This window comes from Alosa alosa, chromosome 14, assembly GCF_017589495.1.
Source record: "Alosa alosa isolate M-15738 ecotype Scorff River chromosome 14, AALO_Geno_1.1, whole genome shotgun sequence".
Lineage (NCBI taxonomy): Eukaryota > Metazoa > Chordata > Actinopteri > Clupeiformes > Clupeidae > Alosa > Alosa alosa.
This window is the reverse complement of record NC_063202.1, coordinates 30,933,031-30,957,301: the sequence shown is the minus strand read 5'-3', so window position 1 is coordinate 30,957,301 and position 24,271 is coordinate 30,933,031. Positions and strand designations below refer to the sequence as shown.

General features: G+C 47.7%; 1 protein-coding gene across 1 annotated transcript in view; it reads left to right on the top strand.

Annotated features, from left to right (window-relative positions):
• The first annotated feature begins 1,253 nt into the window (after nucleotides 1-1,253).
• The window catches only part of kifc3 (kinesin family member C3), a 25,258-nt gene continuing 2,240 nt past the window's right edge, over nucleotides 1,254-24,271 (top strand). The window contains 22 exon segments of the mRNA XM_048263147.1: nucleotides 1,254-2,620; nucleotides 10,215-10,332; nucleotides 11,702-11,844; nucleotides 13,682-13,898; nucleotides 14,005-14,129; nucleotides 14,290-14,355; nucleotides 14,665-14,790; nucleotides 15,691-15,972; nucleotides 16,361-16,388; nucleotides 16,391-16,533; nucleotides 18,244-18,391; nucleotides 18,478-18,608; nucleotides 18,723-18,834; nucleotides 19,175-19,356; nucleotides 19,448-19,552; nucleotides 19,647-19,777; nucleotides 20,732-20,855; nucleotides 21,242-21,371; nucleotides 21,601-21,830; nucleotides 22,548-22,697; nucleotides 23,149-23,275; nucleotides 23,544-23,590. Of these exon segments, the coding sequence (XP_048119104.1) occupies nucleotides 2,303-2,620; nucleotides 10,215-10,332; nucleotides 11,702-11,844; nucleotides 13,682-13,898; nucleotides 14,005-14,129; nucleotides 14,290-14,355; nucleotides 14,665-14,790; nucleotides 15,691-15,972; nucleotides 16,361-16,388; nucleotides 16,391-16,533; nucleotides 18,244-18,391; nucleotides 18,478-18,608; nucleotides 18,723-18,834; nucleotides 19,175-19,356; nucleotides 19,448-19,552; nucleotides 19,647-19,777; nucleotides 20,732-20,855; nucleotides 21,242-21,371; nucleotides 21,601-21,830; nucleotides 22,548-22,697; nucleotides 23,149-23,275; nucleotides 23,544-23,590 (3,183 nt within the window). The 5' untranslated portion in view covers nucleotides 1,254-2,302.

Below are 24,271 nucleotides of genomic sequence, written 5' to 3'. Positions count from 1 at the left end.
TCTCATGCACAAGCACTGATTCACTCTCGTTGTGACACTCTTCTGAGTGCATGCTTTGAATGAGACAACAGGCTTAAATCCTTAAGTCATTGGCCTAACGTGAAGACTTGCATATTTCAGTGGTAAGCCAATTAAGCACGGTGGTCTTAGCTTTTTAAATAGAGACCCATCTTCCTCTTGCGTGACCAAACATACAGACCAAATGGAATACAAACCCCTTCATTGCAGTCATGTCTCTTAAATAGAGGTGCACTTGAGTCACTAGTCGCCACTGGTGGCAAAAATAAGTGATAATAAGGGTGTCTGCTGTAGTGGAACAACGAAGTGACCAAAAGCACATTCCCTTTGAGTTAAATAGAAACCATGTAACTGATCCTTTTAGTGAATGAGGTCATGGGGTTAAGCATGTTTTTCCTCCTAGAAAACAAACTTTGATTTGGTTTTGATTTTTTATTTCTATTCATTGAACTGCGTTAATGATTAATGATGGAATGTTCTCTGGAACCTTATCTGTATTTTTATGTCTGGGTGCCTTTTGATTTCATAGGCTATTAACTTGCTTGTTATGCTTCATCCTCCCAAAGGTGTATGTTTACTCTCCACCAGACAGGGCCTAGAATCACAGTTGTTAGTGTGTGTTGTGTGATCACTGTATGACCTGATTGGCAGTATGAGGCCCTGCCTTTGGACTTGTGGCTACCCCTCTGCCTAGCCTGTCCTCACCCTGTCTTTTCTTGTCCCGCTCTGTCTCTGGTCCAAAGCACCTAATGAGCTGGAAGAAGACTCCATTGTCCCCTCACTGACCGAATTTTCTTTATGAGGGCTTTAGTCATGATTTTAGCATGGAGAGCTATGGTCCGCTCTGCACAAAAGTTCCCGTTGTGGCTGTGGCCGATCATCATTGAACCACACTTATTACCTTTGTCATGTTCCCGCTGGGAAGCATTCCCATGGTGCACCGCTCTGCTGCCAGTGCCTTTACGCTGGACGGTCACGCAGCGAGGTAACGGGCTGAGGCATTCAGGACACGGAATAATGAGGTCGTCTCACCATGGTGACCACCAATCACAGCCTGGCATCCCTCCGCTGCAGCACATCTAAGCAGATGCATCCACAGATTTAGTTGATTTTCTTTTCATATTACATGAACGCAAAAAAAAATATTACATCATCAGCATGGAGGGGCGTTCATGATCCAGCATTAACTGAGCGCATGCCGTGACAGATGGGCAAAGAGAGAGGGAGCGTGACGAGCTGCAGAGTTCTTTTTTTCCCAGGACTTTTTGGGGCACTAGGAGACAAACCCTAAGGTGGGCAGTGAGTTTCTGGTGCTTTTCCTCAGCACTGGTTCAGGAACTCTTTGGGAGCTATGGGACGGGACTGAAGCGGGACTCTCCCTGAGTTACTTGGAGGAAGCAGAGCAGAGCTGCAACGCACCAACCTGTTTGATTTACACAACACTAGGCTGCAGACAGGATTATAGACACATTGGTGATTTCTTTTTTTCCAAAGGAGATTTCTATAGAAATCGAAGGAATTCTGGAGCTCTTGTCTTGTTTGTTTTTGCTGTGCTGCAGATGTCTCCAGGGGTTTATATTGACTGGAGGCACAGGGTAGAGATTTCCCCGGTTGAACTTTATCTTTTTATGGGAGTGTGTACGTGACCATTAACAAGAGATTTATAGTTTATCAAGAAGATGGGTGAGGCTCGGTTAGTCAAAGGTGACTAAGCAAACTATATAAAACGGGTGTTGCCAACACAGAGTGAAAGGGAGAGAGGAGCAGGACGCCATCTCATTTGTTGAGCGCTGAAGGATTATCAGTGTAAATTGGCATTAGGACACTACCCTTGTCTGACAGACTACACATGCAGTTAGTCTGTGGATTGCAGAGAACAGAGACAAACCTCTGCTGTCTAAAGTTTTGTTTTTTTGGAACGATTTTGTTTAAAGTGAAGTCAGTATACTGTTAGGGAGGTTTAAGACATTCTTTTTTTAGTTTTGTTTTGTCTTTGGTTATTTTAGGGATTTTGGAAGCTGAGAGTGAAAAGCTTTTACATGTACTTGCTGTAGAACGTTGTTAAGGACGTGCAGACTGACTGCCAGAATGTTTTCTGGTCGTATCCATGCGGTGTGTGTTGTGGTAACGGGCTCTGTCCACTGAGAGCTGATTTTGGCCGCTTCTCTCGGGATTCCCAAACTGGAAGCTGAGACCCTCAGAATGCCTGCGTTGCGTCCTCTCTCTGCTTCTTCTGACTGAGTGTGTTGGGGAGGAAGGGAAGTCCATCTGCGTGTGGGAGATCATGTACGTGCTCTGCACCCTGGTGCTGCTGGCCCTCCACAACCTATTCAAGAGACCCAGGGCCCTGGATCCAGGCGACCCGAGGGCCGAAGAGGGGCCCAAGCAGTCCAGAGATGAGGCAGTGCAGCCTGGGCACGGGCAGAAGGCCAAGCCCCCCTGGCATGGAGGCTTGGGATCGGCACAGGGTGGTACATCTTTATCGCAGAGACCCTGCGGCTGTGTGGTCTATCAATGCTCTGAGATGCGTCAGCATGGGCAGCGCAGGGAGACTCCCCACGACGGCAAGGATGAAGTGTCCACCAGCTGCAAGAAAGTCCAGGTGAGCGAGCTAGAATGTAGGGGTATAGCAGATGGCTAGGACCCAGAGGAAGGGATGGACACATCGGAACACAGAGTATTTGTTGAGTGTTGAGGAGCGGCGGTTACAAGTAATAGAGCTGGTTCACTACTGTGGGCATTGGCGTTTGCTATAGCTTTATTTCTACATGTTGTACTGTGGTATGATTGATTCCTCTGTATAATGCATTGACTAAGGGCTGAGCACATCAGTGCAAAGCAACTCACCTGAAATGCCTTTTCTGGTGTCTGTCTGGTTTTAGCAGCAACCCCTCCATTACCCCACTGTGAACAGGTTGCTGTAATTTAATCATTTATTGCTGATGTATTATTGATTAACAGAACTACAGATGGCTTAATGTCATCTAAGGTTGCGGAAGCATTTATTTGTTTAATTAATTCTGCTCTACCACAGTCAGTAAATTCAACATTCTTCATGAATTTGGTCAGGTATTTTATGCTGATATGCTGATTTATGCTGTGAATTGTGGCTATGGATAGTGTGGTGATGTGAGCACTGAAGGTTTGTAATGAACAGTAGGCTACACCACACAGCTCCCAAATGATTTTGTAAAATATTTTTATAGAATGACATGTTATGGTCTGAGGAGGAGCATATCAAATTGAAACATTAGTATGTAAAGAAAAAAATGAAATGATATGGGAGCTACAGTACTTATGGTGTTGGCTCATTCTATCTTCATGCTTTAAGTTTGTGGAGCAGCTAGCCTGTTAAAGATTTTGTGGGCGTGATTTTGACTTCATTGTGCGTGATGTAAGCATTCATGTACGCATGTTGCATATTATTGGCTCTCTGGATCTGTCCATGAACTCATTTGATGTTGACCGGTTTGTCCTTGGAAGAGAAAGATGTACTAGTCATTGGGCTGAGTGCTGTCCTGTTTCACAGTCTCCTGTGAAAATCCCGTTAGCGTGCCATCACAGTAAACAGACCCAGATCGCTGGATCATTGGTTATGTAAGCAGGGCTTCGTTAATCTCTGTCTCTCCATCCATCTCACCCCCAACCGAGACCCTTCTCTCACATTCTCTCTCTTCCTTTCCCTCTCTCTCTTTCTCTTTCTCTCTCTCTATCTCCATCTAATCCCACTTTAACTCAGGCCATCCATTTGGCCCCTGACCCAAACCTTGATGCATCATCAACCCACAACTGCCTACACTATCTCTCTCTCTCTCTCTCTCACTCTCACACTCACACTCACACTCACACTCACACTCACACTCACACTCACACTCACACTCACACTCACACTCACACTCACACTCACACACACACACTCCCTCCCTCAGTCCAGACTGATTGACAGTCATGACGCACACCTCAGGGATGGAAACCCTGTTGATATAATGACTTCCGTTGGACTTGACCCTACCTGAACATGATCTATCCATGCTGTTTTATTATGGTCAGAAATCAGTCAAGATACCGTGCTATGATTATATGGTACAAAGGTTTTGTCTTTCATAACGCCACATTTTGAAGTAAAATAATGATAACATTCCCATAACAATTTTCAGTAATGTTGACATGATTGGGTGATGTGTGTTTGTAGACTAAGGTTCACTCTACTGATAAGAATTGGGTTTTCATTTTTGCATTTGTTATGTATTGATACAATTCTCCTTCACACTGACAACATTTAGTTGAAATGATGGTGAATACACTCATACTATTCTGGCAGCCATGGTTTGCCACCCTCATATAGTACAGTGAGGGAGTGAATGCTTTATTCCCATAAAGCACACTGTTTGATGTCTTTTACACAGAAACCAAGTTTCCCCCGCAGGTCCTCAGAGACAGACAGAGACCGATAGAGAGACTCTGTTCTCACACTAGTGTTTGCTATCCGAGCAGAAGAATGGTGTCAGTGTACCAGCTCTGAATGTAAGCAGGGCTTCCTCATCAGTCAATGGAACGGCACTTAGTCAAAGCGCATGTCAATACAAATCATCTTTGCCAGTCCGCTTTAAAGATACGACAGCTTTTGTCACAAACCTCTATTACTGGTGATTGGAGAGAGACATCTTTTGTGTTGAGCCACATTGCCACAAAGGGGATTGGTGGAGGGCGCCTGCTGGCCTGAAAGCACTGGGCTTTTACTCTACTGCTTTCTGGGCCATCCTCTTCACAATGCTGTTCTTTTTATGGAACAGTAGGCTATGTGGGAGGAGCAGTCAATTTTACACCCGTTAGTATGGAATTACACACACACACACACACACACACACAAACAGAGACACAGTAGAGAGGGCTGTGGTTAATATTTCAGGCAGTAGGAGGGGCTAACGGCAATGCCTACACAGAGCAGCAGTCACTCACACATAACCAGTGCCATAGCAAGACTGGGGAGAGCAGCGCTACGCTTGATTTGTGGCTGAAATATTTATTTCACTGGTGGCGAGAGAGGGAAACAGAAGAGCGAGAGAGAGGGGTGGGGAAGAGAGGGAGCAGAGGGGGAAAGGAGGAGGAGGGGGGATGCGATGCTGGCTCAGATTCCACTGTTACTAAGGAACTGAGCGCGAGCAGAGTGTTGGTGTCACCGTGTGTGAGGGGAGAGCCATCTAAAGGAGGAATGCGCTTATGAGCGAGTGTGTGTGCGTGTGTGGAGGAAAGAGAGAGAGTGTGTGAGCGAGTGATCGAGAGGGAGAAAGGGAAGAGCTGGTTGGCAGATACAGTCCGACACGTAGCTTGCATCGAGAGCCTTTGGCTCTGCAGGAGAGTCTGTGCTCCAAGTGCTCGTTAAAGACCGAAGCCACGACCATGCAAGAATGATCAGGGCCATGGGACCGCAGGCTAGGAGGTGAGTACACCAAAGGGAGAAGAACGTCTGTGTGTGTGTGTGCGTGTGTGTGCGTGTGTGTGCGTGAGTGAGAACAGTCTCTCTCATCCTCTCTCTCTCATCCTTCATCGCCATTTATGGTGCTGTTTGGCCATTGTGTCAATTAGATCACAGCTGCTGTGTTCTTGTTCACGGGCTAAGCTGATGTTGGGCTTACAGTCAGATCTTAATCTCCAGCATCCCCAAGCAACAACATACCTACAGCACCAGTATCAGCACTCCACTGGTGTCTTTGTACAGAGGGCACGCTGCTGCTGCTACTGCTGCTGCTGCTGCTGCTGGTGTGTGACACTGGCTGTGTGGGCCCAGGACATTGTGTGCATATTTTTGTCCAGAGGTATTTAAGGTTGTTGAGAGATCCGGCACCCACCGGCAGATGTTGACACAGAAGGCTCAGTGTTTATGCTAGAGGGAGAGGGAGAGATTTAGCCCTGCCTGAACGCCAGAGGGAGAGAGGAGAGAGGAGAGGATATGCTTCGCTCCCTATGTGGAAGGGGGGATGGGGACACTGCAATATTTAAATGCTCTTACTGTTACGCTGCAGAAATGGAATCATTGGAATTGCTATTATGACCGACTACGGTCTGTCTGGAAGGAATGAAATTGGCTGTAGACAGGTGTGTCTGTGTCTCTATATGTGTCTTACTGTGTGTTAGTGATGGGAGAAGACTAGGTGAGTTGGAGTAGCAGGCATCGACAGACTGTCTGACCACAGGATCCATTATACTGTAATCCAGTGACAGACTGTGTGTGTGTGTGTGTGTGTGTGTGTGTGTGTGTGTGTGTGTGTATGTGTGTGTGTGTGTGTGTGTGTGTGTGTGTGTGTTAGTGTGGGTGCCGTTTTAAATGATTAAATGATTCATAGTAATGGTGGTGGTGGTGGTGGTGGTGGTGAGTGTAATGAAGTGGTCTTTGTCATCAAATGGCTCTCTGGTCGGTCATCAATGCCCCTCTCATGTTCCTCAGACCACGAGAGAAACAGGACTCCAGCACTCTCAGTACGACCATTTCATTATATTATCTCCTCTCTTGCATGCTTGATTTCTCTCAATCAGTCCCATGGATGCCTCTATTGCTGCAGAAGATGGCTATAATTGTGTGGGCAAGGCTGCAATATGTGACTACTCCACTCAGGCAAACAGTATTATAATGCAATACTGCAGATTGGCAAAGCTCATGCACTTATTACAACCAGCGGGCTAAGAATGGCATGCAAACCTGTGGTCGCAGCAGCGCAGCTTAGCGCATTATGAATATAAAGCGATGCGTCTGATGCGTTTCCTGTCCCGCGCTCTCGCTCCGTGCGGATCTGTAGCCTCCCGACTGCCTAGTGCAGGCCAGGATGGGAGGAAGTCCTGGAGAGAGGAGAGATCTAGTCAGGCGTGAGCGTGTGAGGGCTGTCACATCCTTGGCGCGGAGTGAGCACGCTCAGCGTGAAGGTGTCGATTGGCTGTGTGTGTGTCTGCAGAGGGGTACTGGGTGAAACTGTGAGAGAGAGAGACGGATAACAGAAGTGGGCTAATGAGATTCAATTGTCGTCTCGGGAGACGAGTGTTTCTACACCCATGAAGATGATCAGAGGATTCTCACACAGGATGGAGAGAGTGAGAGAAGAGAGAGTTTATGAAGAAGACTGGTGCCCATTTAAAAGCAGGTTCTGTTAGAGGACACATCTACTGTATATCTGATGCAGTTTAGACAGAGACAGAGGAGCTTGTAGTCTATTAATGTAATTGAAAAGCAAAGTCCTTTTAGGCCCTTCTACTCGGCGGCCATATTGCAAGGCACTTTCGGGACTTATCGGGCATCTATTTCGGGCAGAACTGCGCAAATACAGCGGCGAGATCACACCACATGATTGGCACAATGTATTCACATGTCAACTTTTGGCTGCGGAATGGGCAAGATATGTCTAGACAACTGTTAGAAACTAACCCCATGCCTTTCTATGGAAGATGTTTTGAGTGCTGTGTCTCATTAGAAAGTCTCTGGAATAAGATCCTCATTTGGGTGGTTGGACCCCTGTCCTCTTCCCATTGCACACATTGAGACCCAAACAAAAAGAGCTCTCTTCTCTACTGACATGGATAGCACTGGGGAGGTCTCAGCATTGTCTGATATTTTGCAGAGGGGAATGAAATCTAATCCTTTGGCTTGTTTACCCATTGATGTCGCACACAGACCAGGCACTTGACCTGTTGTGTGCACAGTAGCTTGTGTGTGTGTGTGTGTGTGTGTGTGCGCGTCTTAAGAAAGGTAGAGCACAGCTGCATGTGTTTTCACGAAACCAGGTAAACAGGCCGCTTAGTCCCATTAGGCCTTTTTTCTTTTTTTCCAGCTGTAGAGATCTCCACTTCCCCCTAGTGGCCTAAGGTGAAAGTGAGCGTTAATGAAAACTGAACTATCACTGATCTAGTTTCTTCTGCTGTCATTAACCCTACCGGTTATCTGTTGGTTATATAGAATTATTGCAGCTCAGTATTATCAGTGCAGGTATTTTAGTGATGGTATGACCTTGTGTCCTCTACATAAAAATAGCTGGTCAGAATGAAGTCAACTATGTGCCAGAGGTCAGACGAGCGGTGAGTCTAGCGAGACTGACCAGCGCAGACTGTCCAAGTGTGCCCATGTGTTCCACGTCACAGGTCACAGGATGCAGTCTGAGAGAAGAAGGCCATCTGCTGACTGGCTTAAGGGGATTAGTAGAGGCTGGAGAGTCCCGGGCGGCCCAGCGCACCTTAGACAGTGTAGAGACGCTGTTGCTACTGTGCCTCCTCCTCCTCCTCCTCCTCTCACCTCCACTTGCGCTGCGCTGTGCTCCTATCGTTGGATCCGTCCGGCATGGAAACCTTGTGGCGTTATTGTGGTTGTGGTCAGCTGGTGTGAGGAGTGAGGGGTGACGGTGGTGCAGGAGTTAAGATGTTGGGATGGGTCGGCTCACTCGTCAACAAGAGCCTCCTGGAGCGGGACTATGAACGTGAGCGCTACGTCTACAGGCCGGAACGTAGGACCTCAGGACAAAGGGTACTGACCGTGTGTGTGTGTGTGTGTGTGTGTGTGATATCTGCATCTGTTGTGATGGACTCCAGACACTTGTGCTATGTTTGATGGTTTGTGGTTCTTCCATCTTTTGTCTCTTTAGCCATTTTCTCAGTCTGGAGTGAGTGTGTGCTGTATTGGTAAGAACGTACTGATTGGGTTTTAAGCTAATGTGACACTAGGGGAGAGCTGGGCTTGGGCAGAGGCAGACTTTAGGGTTGCCTGTTTTTCAGATATTGTGTCCAATGCATTCATTCTTGGCTTTATGGACATGAATAATATACAGGTACATGTGTGTACTCACACACTCACACTCACACTTACACACAGTGTCACGCACATTCACGTGAGCAGAGTGTGATCACCCCAGCCAAGGAGTTGGTTGAGGTCCTGACAGGATAAAGCGGGTTATCTGCCCAGAACAGGTTGTCCTCCCAAAGCCAAACTACAGATGGGGTTAGTGAAGTGACACCCTGACACAGGCTCACTGTAAACAAAAACATGACTTTTCACTGATGACTGCTGGAATGGTCCTAGAATGGACGTGTGTGTGTGTGTGTGTGTGTGTGTGTGTGTGTGTGTGTGTGTGGGGGGGGGGGGGGGGGGGGGCGAGTGCATACTCATACTCATGTTTGTGTGTGTGTGACGGAGAGAGAGCTGAGCTGAGGAGTCTCTGAAGAGCATTAGTGGTTTTATCAGGGCCTCTATCCTGACTTCTCCTGTCTCCTCTCGTCTTGTCTTGTCTGTCTGTGTGCAAAGTAATCGGCTTCTTTACAGAGCCACCAGCACATCCCACCCATCCCTATAATCCAGTTAGTCCGACTGTTATACAGAGCCATGGACCCTGACCTCTAATCTCACTGCCCATTTGGCTGGCCTCGGCAGTGACCACCCGTTGAACGGCAAAGTAGTTTTACAACATCTCCTTATAGCAATCCCCCTATGCAATCCTGTGGGGCATTTGTGGTAGATTGGTGGTTTTAAATCTCAATATGATTCTTGCTTTATTTAAAGAAGTAGGATGGAGTTTGGGTCTAAATATAGTAAGCTAACTAGCTAAAAAAACATGCACAAACCTTTCAAATGGCACCATCTCATTGGCTGGCACTGATGAAAACTTGTTATGTTAACTGGCATCTTCTGGCGTCTTATTGTAGGTGATGCCGTGCTGTGAAGGCTTTTCTTCATTCTCACAGGGCCTTCTAACCTGGTCCAATTCCCTCCCAGCCTCCAGTGTTCACTTCCTGAAATAACTTTAGGTTGGGTGAGCTCCTACTAAACAGAGCATTGTAAAATATTTACCACCAAGAGAACACCATTGAAGCACAGTGCTCTAAACAACATTCCATTTTGGTTTGTCAGACAAATGAAACCCAGTTAAGATGGCACCACAGATTGGACTGGCAGTAATTAAGCTTTGGCTTCTTTTAAAGTAAACTTTATCTCCACAATCCACATCAATCAATACTGGCCACAATCAACTATTTGTTGTTTGTGGCTAGTTTTTCTTCTTCTTTATGACTAAATTGTGATCAGCTGGACATACTCATCATAACAACCCAAGTTTGTGTTATGCTCAATTGAATTATTCTTCCGTTAGTTGATTTTCTGGTCTCTTCTTGGTTCCTCTTCCTTCATTGGTCTTCTTTCTTCCTTCTCTCTCTCTTCTTCTGCCCAGCCGGTCCAGCAGTCCGCTCCATTCGGCCCTGCGGTCATGTTCGGCACACGCAAGACCTGGGACCTTGGCCACGCCCCCTGCCTGCAGGACCTCTGGAAGAAAGACGTCTCATTGGACGGTGAGGGAACCCTTGCCCGCCCACTTTGCTTACAAAAGCCAGTGTTGCAACATTTTTGGAATGTCAGAGATTGCGAGGGAGAGAAAGTGAGTGTCTGTGTGTATGAGAGAGAGAGAGAGAGAGAGAGAGAGAGAGGCCGACAAGGGAGGGCTGTTTCTCACACAGAGAGGGAGTGGTGTGGGAAGGAGTGGAGATGAGAGGAGAAGAGAGGAAGGAACACATTCCGTCTTGGTAACGGGAAAGGAATGAGGGCACATGCGGGAGAGCGAGAGAGAGAGAGAATGGTTTCGGCTGACTGAGTAGCACATTGGTCCCGCCAGGTACTGAGAACTAAATCCACTTAGAGAGCCAGACCTGGCTCGAACACTGGCACTATTGTTGGGTGTGTGTGTGTGTGTTTGTCTGTGTGTTTGCGCACCACTGCTGCAGGACTCTTCAAGGTGACAGAGACACAACAGGGCTGACATTTTTGCTAGCGCAGGAGAGAGAAAGAGAGGGGGAAAGAAAGAGAAGCATAAGAGCAGTGGAAGGACACTAGCGGACAGTCCCCTGGAGCAGTAGCCCAGCTAAGAGGGCAGGGAGGGAGGTGTGGGAGAGGACCTGGGTCATGTAGGCGTCTGGTGCTGCTGTGTAATTAGACGGTGACAAGTCGTGTGCCGGTCTGAACGTGAGCTGCCCGAGCCTGTTTGTCTCACACTGCCACCGCTAGTGCTGTGTCATCGGAAAGCCCACACACAAGCACAGCCCTGAGCTGCTGGGAAGGCTCTGTGATTTCTCCGACGCTGCTGCTGCTGCTGCTGCTGCTGCCTGTCTGCCTGCCTGCCTTGTCCTCTGGGACTCACCTGTAAGATCTTATTTGTTTCCTCTGGGTGTTATGCTTTAGTGTTGAGCAAGTGCTATTGTAATCTGTGGATTCAGCTAGCAGATTTAAGGACTCTACACAGAGCAGTGGTTGTTGCTGTGTTGACAGGCGTGTGTTGACTGGTGAATGCGTTCAGGGTGTGCAGCGCAAGGTTAATGTGTCACCCGCAGAGGGCTGTTATCTGTGTACTTAACAGGCTTCAGTAGTTGCCATGGCTCCCAGAGGACCTTGAGTAGTGTGGCTGGAAAACAAGGGTTGGAGGCTAGCATCGTTCTATCCTGAGCTTCAGCCAAAGAGGTCAATGTTAAAGCCCAGTTTTAAATGAAAGAGCTTGGATGGCGAGTGTGTGTGAGTGTCAGTGTGTGTTTGGTTTGGATGATGTACTGGCGTCTCTTGTTTTATGCCTGAGTTGATTTCAAGACGCTTGAGTTCACCTGACTGACATGAGTATGCGCCTCTTTTGTTTTTTTGTTTGTTTTGTGTGGTTTGATTGGTGTGTCTGTGCAGCGAGCTCCGTGGACTTCCTGATGAGTGATGGTGAGGAGGATCCCTCCTTCCTGCCGCTGCAGCCCTCAGTCTTCCCACGCCACTGTCTGCCCTCCGACCTCAGCGAGACCCACGCCACTGACAACCAGCAGCTACTTATTCAGGTCCGTCCCGCCAAACGCTCTGCCTCAGGACAGGCCTGCTCGGCTCGTTCCGTGGGTTGCCGGGGAGTTGCTATCGGGTGTTGTAGCCTCGTGTTACTTGGTATCCGGTTGGTCGATCATGTCAGGCGGACATTAATGGGGTCACTGACCTGCCAGAGCCCCTTTTCAGTTGGTGTTATGTGTTAGCACAAAGCCTCTGTGACCAAGTTGCTTTAGTGCACATAAATACTGACCAGCAAAGCCATCACATGCCCACACACACACAGACACACACACACACACACACACACACACACACACACAGAGCAGAACAATGCTAAACCCAAGACTGTTTGGCACGCAAGTCCCTGAGAAAATGCTGAGCTTGGTCAGTGCCACACAGATTTCCTTCCATCTCTTGAGGTGAACACATTTCATGGGCTTGCTGTTTTCATAAGGTGTGACTGCACAATAGGCTGTGGAAATGGTGCATGTTGTTCCCAAACCTCACTGTTCGCTTGAACCTCTCGGGTTGCTGACTCATTTGAGCTTAAAAACTCCACTGCCGATATCATTTGTGACAGGCCGCACTCAAGGTTTTATTCTGATGGCAAACACACACTAGCACGCGCACCGCTCTCTCTCTCACACACACACACACACGCACACACACACACACACACACACACACACACACACACACACACACACACACAGTACGTGGATGTTTGCCCTCCTGTGTTTAGCAGAAATGTGAATGCTGGATCTCCGGAAGGCAGGCATGATAGCCCAGAGGCTGTGCTCTAAGGCATCAAGATTCAGTCTGGGCTAAGACAGAGGCTGTGCTCTAAGGCATCAAGATTCAGTCTGGGCTAAGCCCGAGGTAGCTCTCACTGCGGCATTCTGTGAGTCACAGCCACATACACGACTGGCCGAGGCTTTCAGGTGATGCAGATCACGTATAGCTTCTATGCAGGAAAAAAAGCACATTTGTGTCAGCATGTAACAGACTTGATATTGTGGCTGCAAAGCAAACCAGAGGCCCGTAATGCAGTCAGGAATTATTGGTTAATCTAAATCAGATTATTTACTGTTTGCTCTGTGGAGCACGTGAATTTCACATGAGTCCAAGTATCTGACATTTCTTTCAATATATTCTCTCTCTGTCCTTTCCGTTTTCTCTCTTTCTCTCTTTCTCTTTCTTTCTCTCCCTCTTTGCTGTCTTACTTGATCTTTCTCTGCTTCGTTTGGCCATTTCTACAGAAGGTCACTTGGTCCTGTTCCTGGACATCTGCATATGTAATTCTCCCACAGACTCTCTGTGTATAGGGAATAGTTAGCAAGGATGTGCTTCATGATTTCCCTCCGTTGTAATGTAGCATTTAGCATGACACATAACTGATTATAACGTGTCATGTCAAAGTGTGCTTTAGGACGAGGGATTTTACATGAACGACACATCACTGGTAGCCATAGACATACTACTGTGAATCACTTCAGGGGTCGTCACTATGTGTGTTCTGTAGATTACTAAATAGTAGCTAGCAGATATGTAGATGGTTAGTTGATGGTTAACTAACAACACTACACTCATTACAAGATTTAGATTTTTGCAGATGCCATATGCCAGTCATCCTGTAGTTTGGTCTTGTCTGCTCTTGTCAAGTATCTAGTATCTAGCTGTGCTCGCTGTATGTGAAGTTACTCAATGTTATGTTTATCTGTATCTGTTTGGAACGTTTGAAGACATAACATACCAGCATGACCGAGTGTGAGTGTGTGTTGTGGTCCTTGTGGCTGTACAGACTCTGCTTGACCGTGTGTGTGTGTGTGTGTCGTGGTCCTTGTTGCTGTACAGACTCTGCAGGAGCGGGTGTGTGAGTTCCAGGCTCGTCTGCGCGGTGAGGAGGCCGGTAAGAGATTACAGCTTCAGCAGTGTGGTGGTCAGCAAGCCCACGGCCTCAGTAAAGAGCACCAAGGCTCGGTGAGCTCTGACCACAAACAGACGCAGGACCTCCGAGACCAGCACAGTCTGCACGACCGTCACCAGAACCACAAAGAAACCAGCGCTGCTGGTGAGGGACAACTGGATGCAGCATTGGACTAAAACACAGATACAGGTGATCATGTCTGCCTGTCTATGTGAAGTGTATTTTATCTATGTGTGTGGCTATCTTTCAGGAGGGAGGTCGCCTTGTTCCGTTTCACAAAGACTGGCCAAACCGGACGTGCGAGGCCATCTAGAACAAGACTTGAACGGCTTGGAAGGAGAACAGTTGGAACTTATCACAGGGTTACGCACACAGGTATACAGAACCACTGATCTAGATCCACTGACATAACTGTGTTTTTCAATATAAGAACATTGTGAATAGTATTTACAAGATGCAAGAGTCACGCCATTTAGAACATGAGCCCGGAGACAGAGCTGTGTGTGTAGCTAAGAGATTGCCTTCTCCTGTGCAGATAGAGGAGCTGGAGGAGAAACTGTCTGACCAGACGCAGGAGGTGGAGAGACTGCGCTCAGAGCTGGTGAGTGTGTATGTGTGTGTGTGTGTGTTTGTGTGCCTTAAGGAATGATCAGGGTATACAGTACAGTCGGTAAACAGGTTTTACAGCGAAATTCTTACTTCTGAAAAGGGAATACCTGAGAAAGTGTTAATTCCTGAGAATGGGGCTGACCTGGTTATTACGAAAAGGAATTAAGTGCCTCAGACTGACCTGGTTTGGTTTCTCAGTGCTCAGTGTAAAAGTTCTGTCTGACACAGATTTTTGTTGAATGTCTGTCTGTGTGTGTGTGTGTGTGTGTGTGTGTGTGTGTGTATTGCTGATGCTCTGTAGGGGGCGACAGACCTGGAGAAGCAGCTGGAGGTGCTGGAGAACGAGAACCAGCGGCTCAAACAGGAGCTGAAGGCTGGCCAAACCCAGGCTGCTCCCGCCACCTGCACCAACTGCCCACACAGCCAGGTCAGGCTTTCACTCACACACACACACACACACACACACACACACACACACACACACACACACACACACACACACACTCTATCTCTCTCTCTCTCACACACTCACACACATTTTAATTCTTTATGTGGACTGACAAGTAGGATAAATATCATTACAAGATCCAGATTTAGCTGAAAAGGAGTGTCCAACAGCAGCAGAAGTATCAATCTCTAATGTGCACATTAGGGGTGACACCTGAATTTCCAGATGAAGAGGCTACCAATTATAGCTGACACAAAACAGTGCTTTGTCACACAGACAGACACACCCACACACCCACACCCACACCCACACACCCACACCCACACACCCACACCCACACACCCACACCCACACACACATACACACACACACACACACACACACACACACACACACATGCATAGACCCATGTACATGTCCACAGCCACGTCAGCAGCACACAATCCTAGGTCAACCACACAATAAACACTGCACACAGCCACTCTGAGCCACTGATAGCATACACACAGGGAGGGCTTATACTCTGGACACCATCACCAAGCCAAGTCGGCCACCACTGCATAACCAAACAGACTTGGATAAGAATGTAGTTCACTTGATACTGCTATAGGACACACAAATGTTTCAAACACAAGTTTTTTGTCTTGTCCACCTTCCCTTGACTTATGCCCGCCTGTCTGTCTCTGTCCGTCTGTATGTCTGTCTGTGTCTGTCTGTCTGTCTGTCTGTCTGCCTGCATTTCTGTCTCTCTCTGTCTGTTTGTCTGTTTGTCTGCATCTATCTGTCTGTCTGTGTATGTGTCTTTATGTGTCTGCCTGTTTTATTCTTGTCTTTCCCTCACTGTGTCTGTTCCGCCCTGCCCTCTGCTGCCCCCTGCAGGATGCGGAGCGTCTGCGTGAGGAGCTGTGTCGGCGGGAGGAGGAGTGGCGGCAGCGCGAGCGGCGCCTGGAGGTGCTGGAGCTGCAGGTGAGGGAGCGGGCAGGGCTGGTGGCCCAGCTAGAGCAGCAGCTGGACGAGTCCGGACGGCGCCAGCGTGAGCTGCATCTGCGGCTGGACGAGGCCACGCGCCATGGGCAGGACACCGAGCAGCAGCTGACCAGCAGGCTCCGCGAGAGCGAGCAGGCCCTCGCCCGCCAGGCCGCCATGCCCCCACAGGTCAAGGTCAGCAGCACACCTCTCTGCTCTTTAGGGGTTTTTAGATTAGTTGGAGAGGAAACTACTCTTCTGACTGAGCTGTGCTTACAGATGGTTATGTCAGACACCTGACAACCTTAAGCTGTTACTATTGCAGAGCAACATTTTCATTAAATAATCATGAAATAATCATAAATAATGTAGAATTATAGAATATAACATCATATTTTTCAGTGATCCAACTGATATGATTTTTGTATCTATACACATTCAGGAATAAGGCCTCATTAAATTACGCATCCCAACTTCTCTTCTCTTGTCTTCTACTTTTCATGTCTTGTCTTCTCTTGTTCCCTTCATCTCTTAAATAAATGTGTGTGTGTGTGTGTGTGTGTGTGTGTGTGTGTGTGTGCAGTATGTGACTAAGACGGTGGAGGTAGAGTCGCCCAGTGTAAGGCGGCGCTGGCCGAGTGTCAGGTGCGGAACCAGGCCCTGCAGGAGCAGCTCAGCGTCCAGAGGCAGCTGCTCAGGGAGCTGGAGGAGCAGCTGCACGAGTCCCACAAGACCAGTGGACAGCTCAGGCAGCAGGTACACATGCCTTGCTTTCTTTCTTTCCATCCTTCCATCTTTCTTTCTGACTCTTGTCTTTCTTTCTGTCTTTCTCTGTCTGTCTGTTTCTTTCTTTGTTTTGTTTTTTTTCTTTCTCTTTTTCTCTCTCTCACTCTCCCTCCCTCCCTTCTCTCATTCTGGCTGTTTGTCTGTCTGCGTGTCTGTTAATATTTCTCTTGTTGTTGTGGTTCTCTTAATCTATTCTCTCTTCCGCTGTCCAATCCCCTGAGTGTTGATGGGTTCGGTGTGTACTGTGGAAACACTGTGTTGATGTTTATTCGATCCTTGGCTCTGTGTGGGGATTTTGAAATGAGACCATTCATCCTCCGATTGTGATGAAAGCTTAGGGCACCAAAATTAAGCCACCGAGCTTTGGGAATTACCCATCCCCTAGCAGAGTGTTGTCGTGACTGCTTTAGCCCTCTCCCAATCTCACAGTTGTTGGCTGCTCCTACCTCCCAGTACTTTGAGCTGCAATTGGTCCCTGCCTCAGTGTTGTGGATTGTGATTGGCCCTCACTCCCAGTGTGGTGGTGCTGGCACGTGCGGTGCTGCTTGTGTGGTTGGCCCTCTCCCCCTCTACCCTGTGGTAGCTATGTGGTGGTCCCGGTGCGGCTAACCGCTCTCTCCACTTGCGTCCGCAGCTGAGGGCCGATCGCAGCCGGCTGTGCGGCCTGCTCTCCAAGGCCGTGGGCTGGCGCAACAGCGAGGTCATCCGTAGACTGTCGAAGGTGTGCCATTTTATTCTGCTGCTAGCCGGGGCCAGAGGTCAAACATGTGGAGATCAGTGTGACAGTTTAGGAACAGAACTGAATAGGGATGGAGTGAGGTCAAGGTCATTTATTCATACAGCACATTTAAAACAACAGATGTTGAGCCTAAGTGCTTAAGTCACAGGAGATGACCATGCAAAACATAGAACTGTATCATCACCGATACCGGTAATGCATTAATCACATCAAATATGGTCTGATTAACTATTTTGGGCAAGTTTTACCAGATATTTACTTTATCTAAGCTGTTCTGTTACAGTTGGTGAGGCAGCATAAGTTATTTGAGCCATGATCAGAAGTCTGAGTTTAGGGAATACTGATGCCCATTTTGCACCTTTGGATCCCATGATGTTGTAGAGTAAATGACAGAATGTGTGTTGTGGGAAATGTGTAGTCTGTTTGGTAGATCCCAGTATAACCATAGTTCCTCTGTGTGCTTTAGCATCACTGTGTCTCTGACCCTCTCACTCCACTGCTCACTGACTCCATGCTCAGCCATTCCTCTGACTCACTAAGGCATGTAGCGTAGTGTCCTGCCTCTGGATCCAACTCTGAGTCACTAACAGAGACAGCTTTGGCAGGATACTGTATCTAGTAGCATTAGGACTCACCTGTTAGTATCCCTCCATCTGTGATGTGGGCATCTTATCCATGTGTAAAACCTAAGAGTTACACGCATTGAAGTTGATGCACTGCATTTATGTTGAAAGGGAAAATGTATGAAAGGGAACGAAAGTTCGTTGTGTTCCCACAGATAGACCAGTGGAATGTAGACAATTCCGTGTGTCTGTGTGTGTGTGTGTGTGTGTGTGTGTGTGTGAGAGAAAGGAAAAAAATATGAGCGGATTGTTATTGTGGAATGCCATTGTACTCTGAGCTTTAAGAATGTGGGCTAATTGGTGTTTGCCTCTGGTCAGATCCTGGTGTACGAGGGGGAGATGGAGAGGGCTCAGGGGCAGCTGGAGGCTGAGATGCAGAGTCTGGAGGAGGAGAAGAACCGTGTGATCGAGGAGGCCTTCATCCGCGCCGAGAGCGAGATGAAGGCTGTGCATGAGAACCTGGCAGGTGAGATGAGAAGAGTGGAGGTGAGGAATGAGTGAAAGCGTGGTTGCCAGGGAGTGTTTGTTTAACTCTCGACCATCTCTGTGCAGGTGTGCGCATGAACCTGTTGACCCTGCAGCCCGCTCTGCGCACCCTCACCTGTGACTACAACTGCTTGAAGAGGCAGGTGCAGGAGTTTCCCTTCCTGCTGGAGAAGGCCATCGCAGAGGCCAAGCAGGAGGTCAGTTCAATGTTAAGATAATGATGAGAAGGTGTATGATATTCCAACAATATGTAACGCATTTGATATAATTGTCTCACTGTCATTTCTGTGTGTGGGTGGGTCCATCTACAGATCTGTCAAGTGATCGGGGAGGTAAGCAGTGCCAACCAAGAGCTACTGCGCAAGTACAAACGAGAGATGAACTTGAGGAAGAAATGTCACAATGAGCTGGTGCGGCTTAAAGGTGAGAGATGCGCTCAGCATCCTGGGAAATGTAGTCTATGTGCAGTCATTGAGTAATATCAGAGACTTTCTAATGTGGAGACACAGCACTCAAAAAATACTCCATAGAAATGCATGGGGCTAGTTTGTCACGCCAATATGGCCGTTGTCTACACATATCCCACCCCTTCCTCGGCAAAACGTCGACATGTGAATACGTTGAGCCAATCATGTGGTGTGATGTGAATACATTGAGCCAATCATATGGTGTGTCGTGAAGCCTTGCGCACGCGTATTTCTGCCGAAATGGATGCCCGACGAGTGCCCAAAAAGCGTTAATATATATGCATGCTTTCCTCCAGGAAACATCAGGGTCTTCTGTCGTGTGCGTCCTGTCAGCCAGAGTGAGATGGATGCAGTGGACGCAAAGAACATGGTGACCTTTGACACGGATGATGACTCAGTCCTCTACCTGTCCAGTAAGGGCAAGGTCATGACCTTTGAACTGGATAAAGTCTTTTCCCCTCAGGCCACACAAGAAGAGGTATGTCCTACATCTCATGCACAGCAGATGACACTTGAGTGGTGAGGCGAGGGATCTTGTGGATCACATTTGCTCCATTTATTTATTCCAGGTGTTCCAGGAAGTTCAGTCTCTGGTCACTTCCTGTATCGATGGTTTCAACGTGTGCATCTTTGCTTACGGTCAAACTGGCTCAGGAAAGACGTACACTATGGAGGTATGGCCGTGTCCTAAAGCACAGTTTTGTAGTCATAAAACTCTTTGTGCATGTACGTGCTTGGTATCTTACTTGTGTTTGTGTGTTGCTCCAGGGGGTGTCTGAGGACCCTGGCATCAACCAACGTGCTTTGCGACTGCTATTCGCTGAGGTGTCTGAGAAGAAACCAGATTGGGATTACAACATCTCTGTTAGCATGGTGGAGATCTACAATGAGACATTACGGTGAGGACACACACACACACACACACACACGCGCACACACAGACAGACAGACAAGACTATCCAGTCAGATGGACAGACAGTACCGTTCTTGAGCTCCTCCCTGGGATGCTGCCAGACTGCAGTCACAGGCTCCGGCCAGCCAAACGAAAGCAATTTGAAGATTCGAGCCAGGTGTTGCCAAAAACATCTCTCTCTCTCTCTCTCTCTCTCTCTCTCTCTCTCTCTCTCTCTCTCTCTTTCTTTCTTTCTTTCTTTCTTTCTTTCTTTCTTTCTTTCTTTCTTTCTTTCTTTTCTTTCTCTCTCTCTCTCTCTCTCTCTCTCTCTCTCTCTCTCTCTCTCTCTCTCTCTCTCTCTCTCTCTCTCTCTCTCTCTCTCTCTCTCTCTCTCTCTCTCTCTCTCTCTCTCTCTCTCTCTCTCTCTCTTTACATAACTCGGCCTCTATTATTCATCCCTAACCAATGACCATGTGTCTTCGTGTCCTTTGCTGCTGTGGCTGTGTCCTTGTTCCGCATTAAGCTGGGCAGGTCAGCCATTACGTAAAAAAATGAATTCCATCTAATAATTACAGCCATCTGTGGAATGAAAATGGGCAGCCTCTTATGCTCTCTCTCTCTCTTTCTCTCTCTCTCTCTCACTCTCTCCCTCTATCTCTCTCTCTCTCTCTCTCTCTCTGTTCTCCTTCCCTCCCTCTTTCTCTCTCTCCCTCTGATTACATAAGCACTGCACATCTGCGTGGTCAAAAGGCCTGTGTTTTCTGGAGGATTACAGGGGCAGATTTTTATTTTTTTGAAGGGAAGGTCAATGGACACACTATTCCCAAGATCCTAATTCGCCCGAGCCGCTTTGGGGAGAGATCACGCTGTGTGAGCGCCCGTGCTGACCGCCCGTGCTGACCATCGTGACTCAGGAGATGTCCGATAGTGGAGTAAATCTGTGACGTGTTCTCTGTCTCAGGAGCCTGCTGGGGGACAACCTGAATGACAAGCTGGAAATAAAGATGTGTCCAGATGGCAGCGGTCAGCTCTACGTCCCAGGCCTCGCCGCGTTCCCCGTGAAGAGTGTAGAGGACATCAATAAGGTGAGGGCAGCTCTAAAACACACCTCAAAAAGGTGTGATGGTGAGACTTGATCCATAAGACCATTTGTTGAGCAAGGTGTGAGGATGTAGACCTCACCTGCATATTGGTGTGTTTGTGATGTTTGTGAGAACAAGCATAGTCATGGCCATATATCAGCTCTTTGTTCAGTGGCTCAACATACTTAGATGACTGATGTAAGATGCTTGGATTAGATGTGGGTATAAGGTTCTTGCACACAGTGTTCATTCATTCAAACATAAAGCACAGTGTTGCAATTTAAACAGAAAATCACTGCTAAGATGTACCTGAATGCTAACCCTGTGCAAAGCTGATTCCACATGCATGCTGTTGAGAGGTCTGTAACTGTGTCCACTGGTTCGTGCAGGTGCTGGAGTTGGGCCACATGAACAGGGCGACGGCCTGCACCAATCTGAACGAGCACAGCTCCCGATCCCACGCGCTGCTTATCGTCACAGTGTCCGGCTTCAACTCCTCCACAGGCCACCGCTCCTCAGGTACACACACACACACACACACACAGGTATCATGTATCCACACTACTCATAGTCCCGGTGGCCAGCTTCTCTACAGGCCAACACACCAGATATCCACACACACACACACACACACACACACACATGTATCCAGCACTCATGTCATGGCCTGTTCACGGTATTATCTATTTCTACCCTGTTTTCCACACTGGTTTAAGTTTGTTTCCTTTTGTAACGTGCGTCCCCTCAGGCAAGCTGAATCTGGTGGACCTGGCAGGCTCAGAGCGGATCACCAAGTCCGGCGCAGAGGGCAGTCGTCTGCGAGAGGCTCAGTGCATCAACAAGTCCCTGGCAGCCCTGGGTGATGTCATTAATGCGCTGCGCTCGCGGCAGTCCCACGTGCCCTTCCGCAATTCGCGCCTCACCTACCTGCTGCAGGATTCGCTGAATGGAGACAGCAAGACCCTCATGATGGTGCAGGTCAGTCTGAACATACTCAACAGCCCAGGCCAGGTCAGATCAGCCCAAACACACCCACTCCCCTTTAGGCCTGGCCAAAATAGTGAAGGTCAACCAGACATTCATCTTGGAGGATTAGACAGTTTTTAAATTAATTACTTACATTCATTCCATATTTATTGTTAGATGTTTGTCAATTAAATTTGATATATATATATATATATATATATATATATATATATATATATATATATATATATATATATATATATATAAATAATCCACAAGGGCATCCTTGAGTGTTGTTCCTTTCAAGAAGAAGGAAGACTAAATTGCTTAGATACTAAACCAAATCTATTATACCTTTTCTTTATTATACCTTTTACATTACATTACATTACATTACATTACATTACATTTGGCTGACGCTTTTTTAGCTAAAGCGACTAACAACATGGTAAACAGTTTAAGTTTTAGAGCAATTCTCAACAATTTTAGGACAATTTAAAAACATTAGAGTACAGTAAGAATAAGTGCATCAGTGAGTGCTGTTTTTAACAGTTACTTGTCAGTTTAAGACGGCTGGTGAGTGCTAGGATCAGTAAGACTTGTTGTAAGTGTTGCTATGAGAGGAGATGTTCTCTAAAGAGCTGGGTCTTCAGGATACCTACACCTTTCATGTTTATTTGATTCCTGCATCTGTAATCTTTGTTGATCTGGACTTGGTCCCCTCCCCAGGTATCTCCTCTGGACACGAACGTCAGTGAGTCCGTCTGTTCTCTGAAGTTTGCACAGCGCGTTCGCAATGTGGAGTTGGGTCCCTCTTCCTCACGGAAGCAGACCGAGAACTCCTCCACCTCCTCCTCACCCACCCACGACAGTGTGGAGGTAAGGGCCCACTCTAGGACCCCCCACACACACACACACACATACAGTATTCTCTCTCTCTCACACACACACAGACACAGACACACAAACGCACACAGTACCTGCACAAGCAGAATGTAGCCACTGAGCATGAAGTGCTGAGGTCTCAGACAAGGGATTCAGGTCAGGGGCCAGAGAGAGCATAAGCCTCCAGCCTTCCCTCAACCACTCACCTGCTGATAATCCACTTACACACACTCACTCACTTGCACATTGTGTGTGTGTACTGAGTGTGGGCGTTTTTGAATTCTGCAATGCATAAGGCAATCTTGAATGCAATGCAGTGTGTGTTTGTGTGTGTGAATGTGTATGTATGTGTCCTCAGATAGCACACACACAAAGAGACATGCAGACACACGTGCACATGTGAATGACCTTGTAGATGACCTCTCTGTCCTCGTTGGCCTTTCAGCTGGACTCTCCCCCGGTGACTCCAGTACCTCTGCCCATCTCCAGGGCCAGCAGCGCCGGCTCCACCCTCTCCTCCACCTCCAAAACCCCCAACACACGCCGACGCTCCCACAGTCAGCTGGCCACCGGTGAGACACACACACACACACACACACACACACACACACACTAAGCCTGATGCACAAGAAAGTAATTGTAAGAAAAGTTATACACTGTAATATAATAAAGATACAAAAACCTTCCATAGATGTTTTTATAAACATGAAGTGCAACTTATCTAAATTAACTTTTTTAAAACAAGTCTTATATTAAAAACACCCCCCTTTCCCTTTCCCTAATCCTCCCTCCCCTCATTTAATGGTCTGTGTTGTGACTCAATGATTGGTTGGTTCACAGATAGACAGGTAGACAGAGCAAGCCCATTGGTTGGGGATGGTGGGCAGGTAGGTGGGGTTTTATCTGATTGATTGGTTGGTTGGTTGCTTGGCATGGAAACGCTCAGCATGGCATGGTGCCCCGTGTCACCTGGTCGATGCCCACCCGTTTAACACACTAACACAACCTGAGGAAGCTTCTGGAGTGACCTGTGTGTGCGCGTGTATGTGCTGGTGTTTCACATAAGCAGTGCTAATCTGACAGGTATTTCAAAAGGCTGGCTCTGTGTGTGTCTGTGGTTTATTGTGTGTCTGTGTGCGCACATGGTACTTTTCTTTGTACTGTGTGTGTGTGTGTGTGTGTGTGTGTGTGTGTGTGTGTGTGTGTGTGTGTGTGTCTGTGTGTGTGTGCGCGCACTCTCATGCCCTCTCTGCTCTCTCTGGCTTGGTTTTGTGTGATGGAGCTGCTTTGGTGGTGAACAAGGGCTTGCAAGGGAGCAGTGAGGTGTCAGGGGGGATTATGAAAAGTGTGTGGGGGGATTATGAAAAGTGTGTGTGTGTGAGTGAGTGAGTGAAAGAGACACAGAGAGAGAAGGTACTGGTAGTATCACTCTATTGTCCAGTTGTCCAGTGCATCCCACTCAGGCGCTGTCCGCTGCACTCATTCACTCCCTTTGCCCTCACAGAACTGTGTTCTTTGTTTTAGCTGTGGCGTGATGAAACACAATATGAGTTCTGTGCTAAGCACTC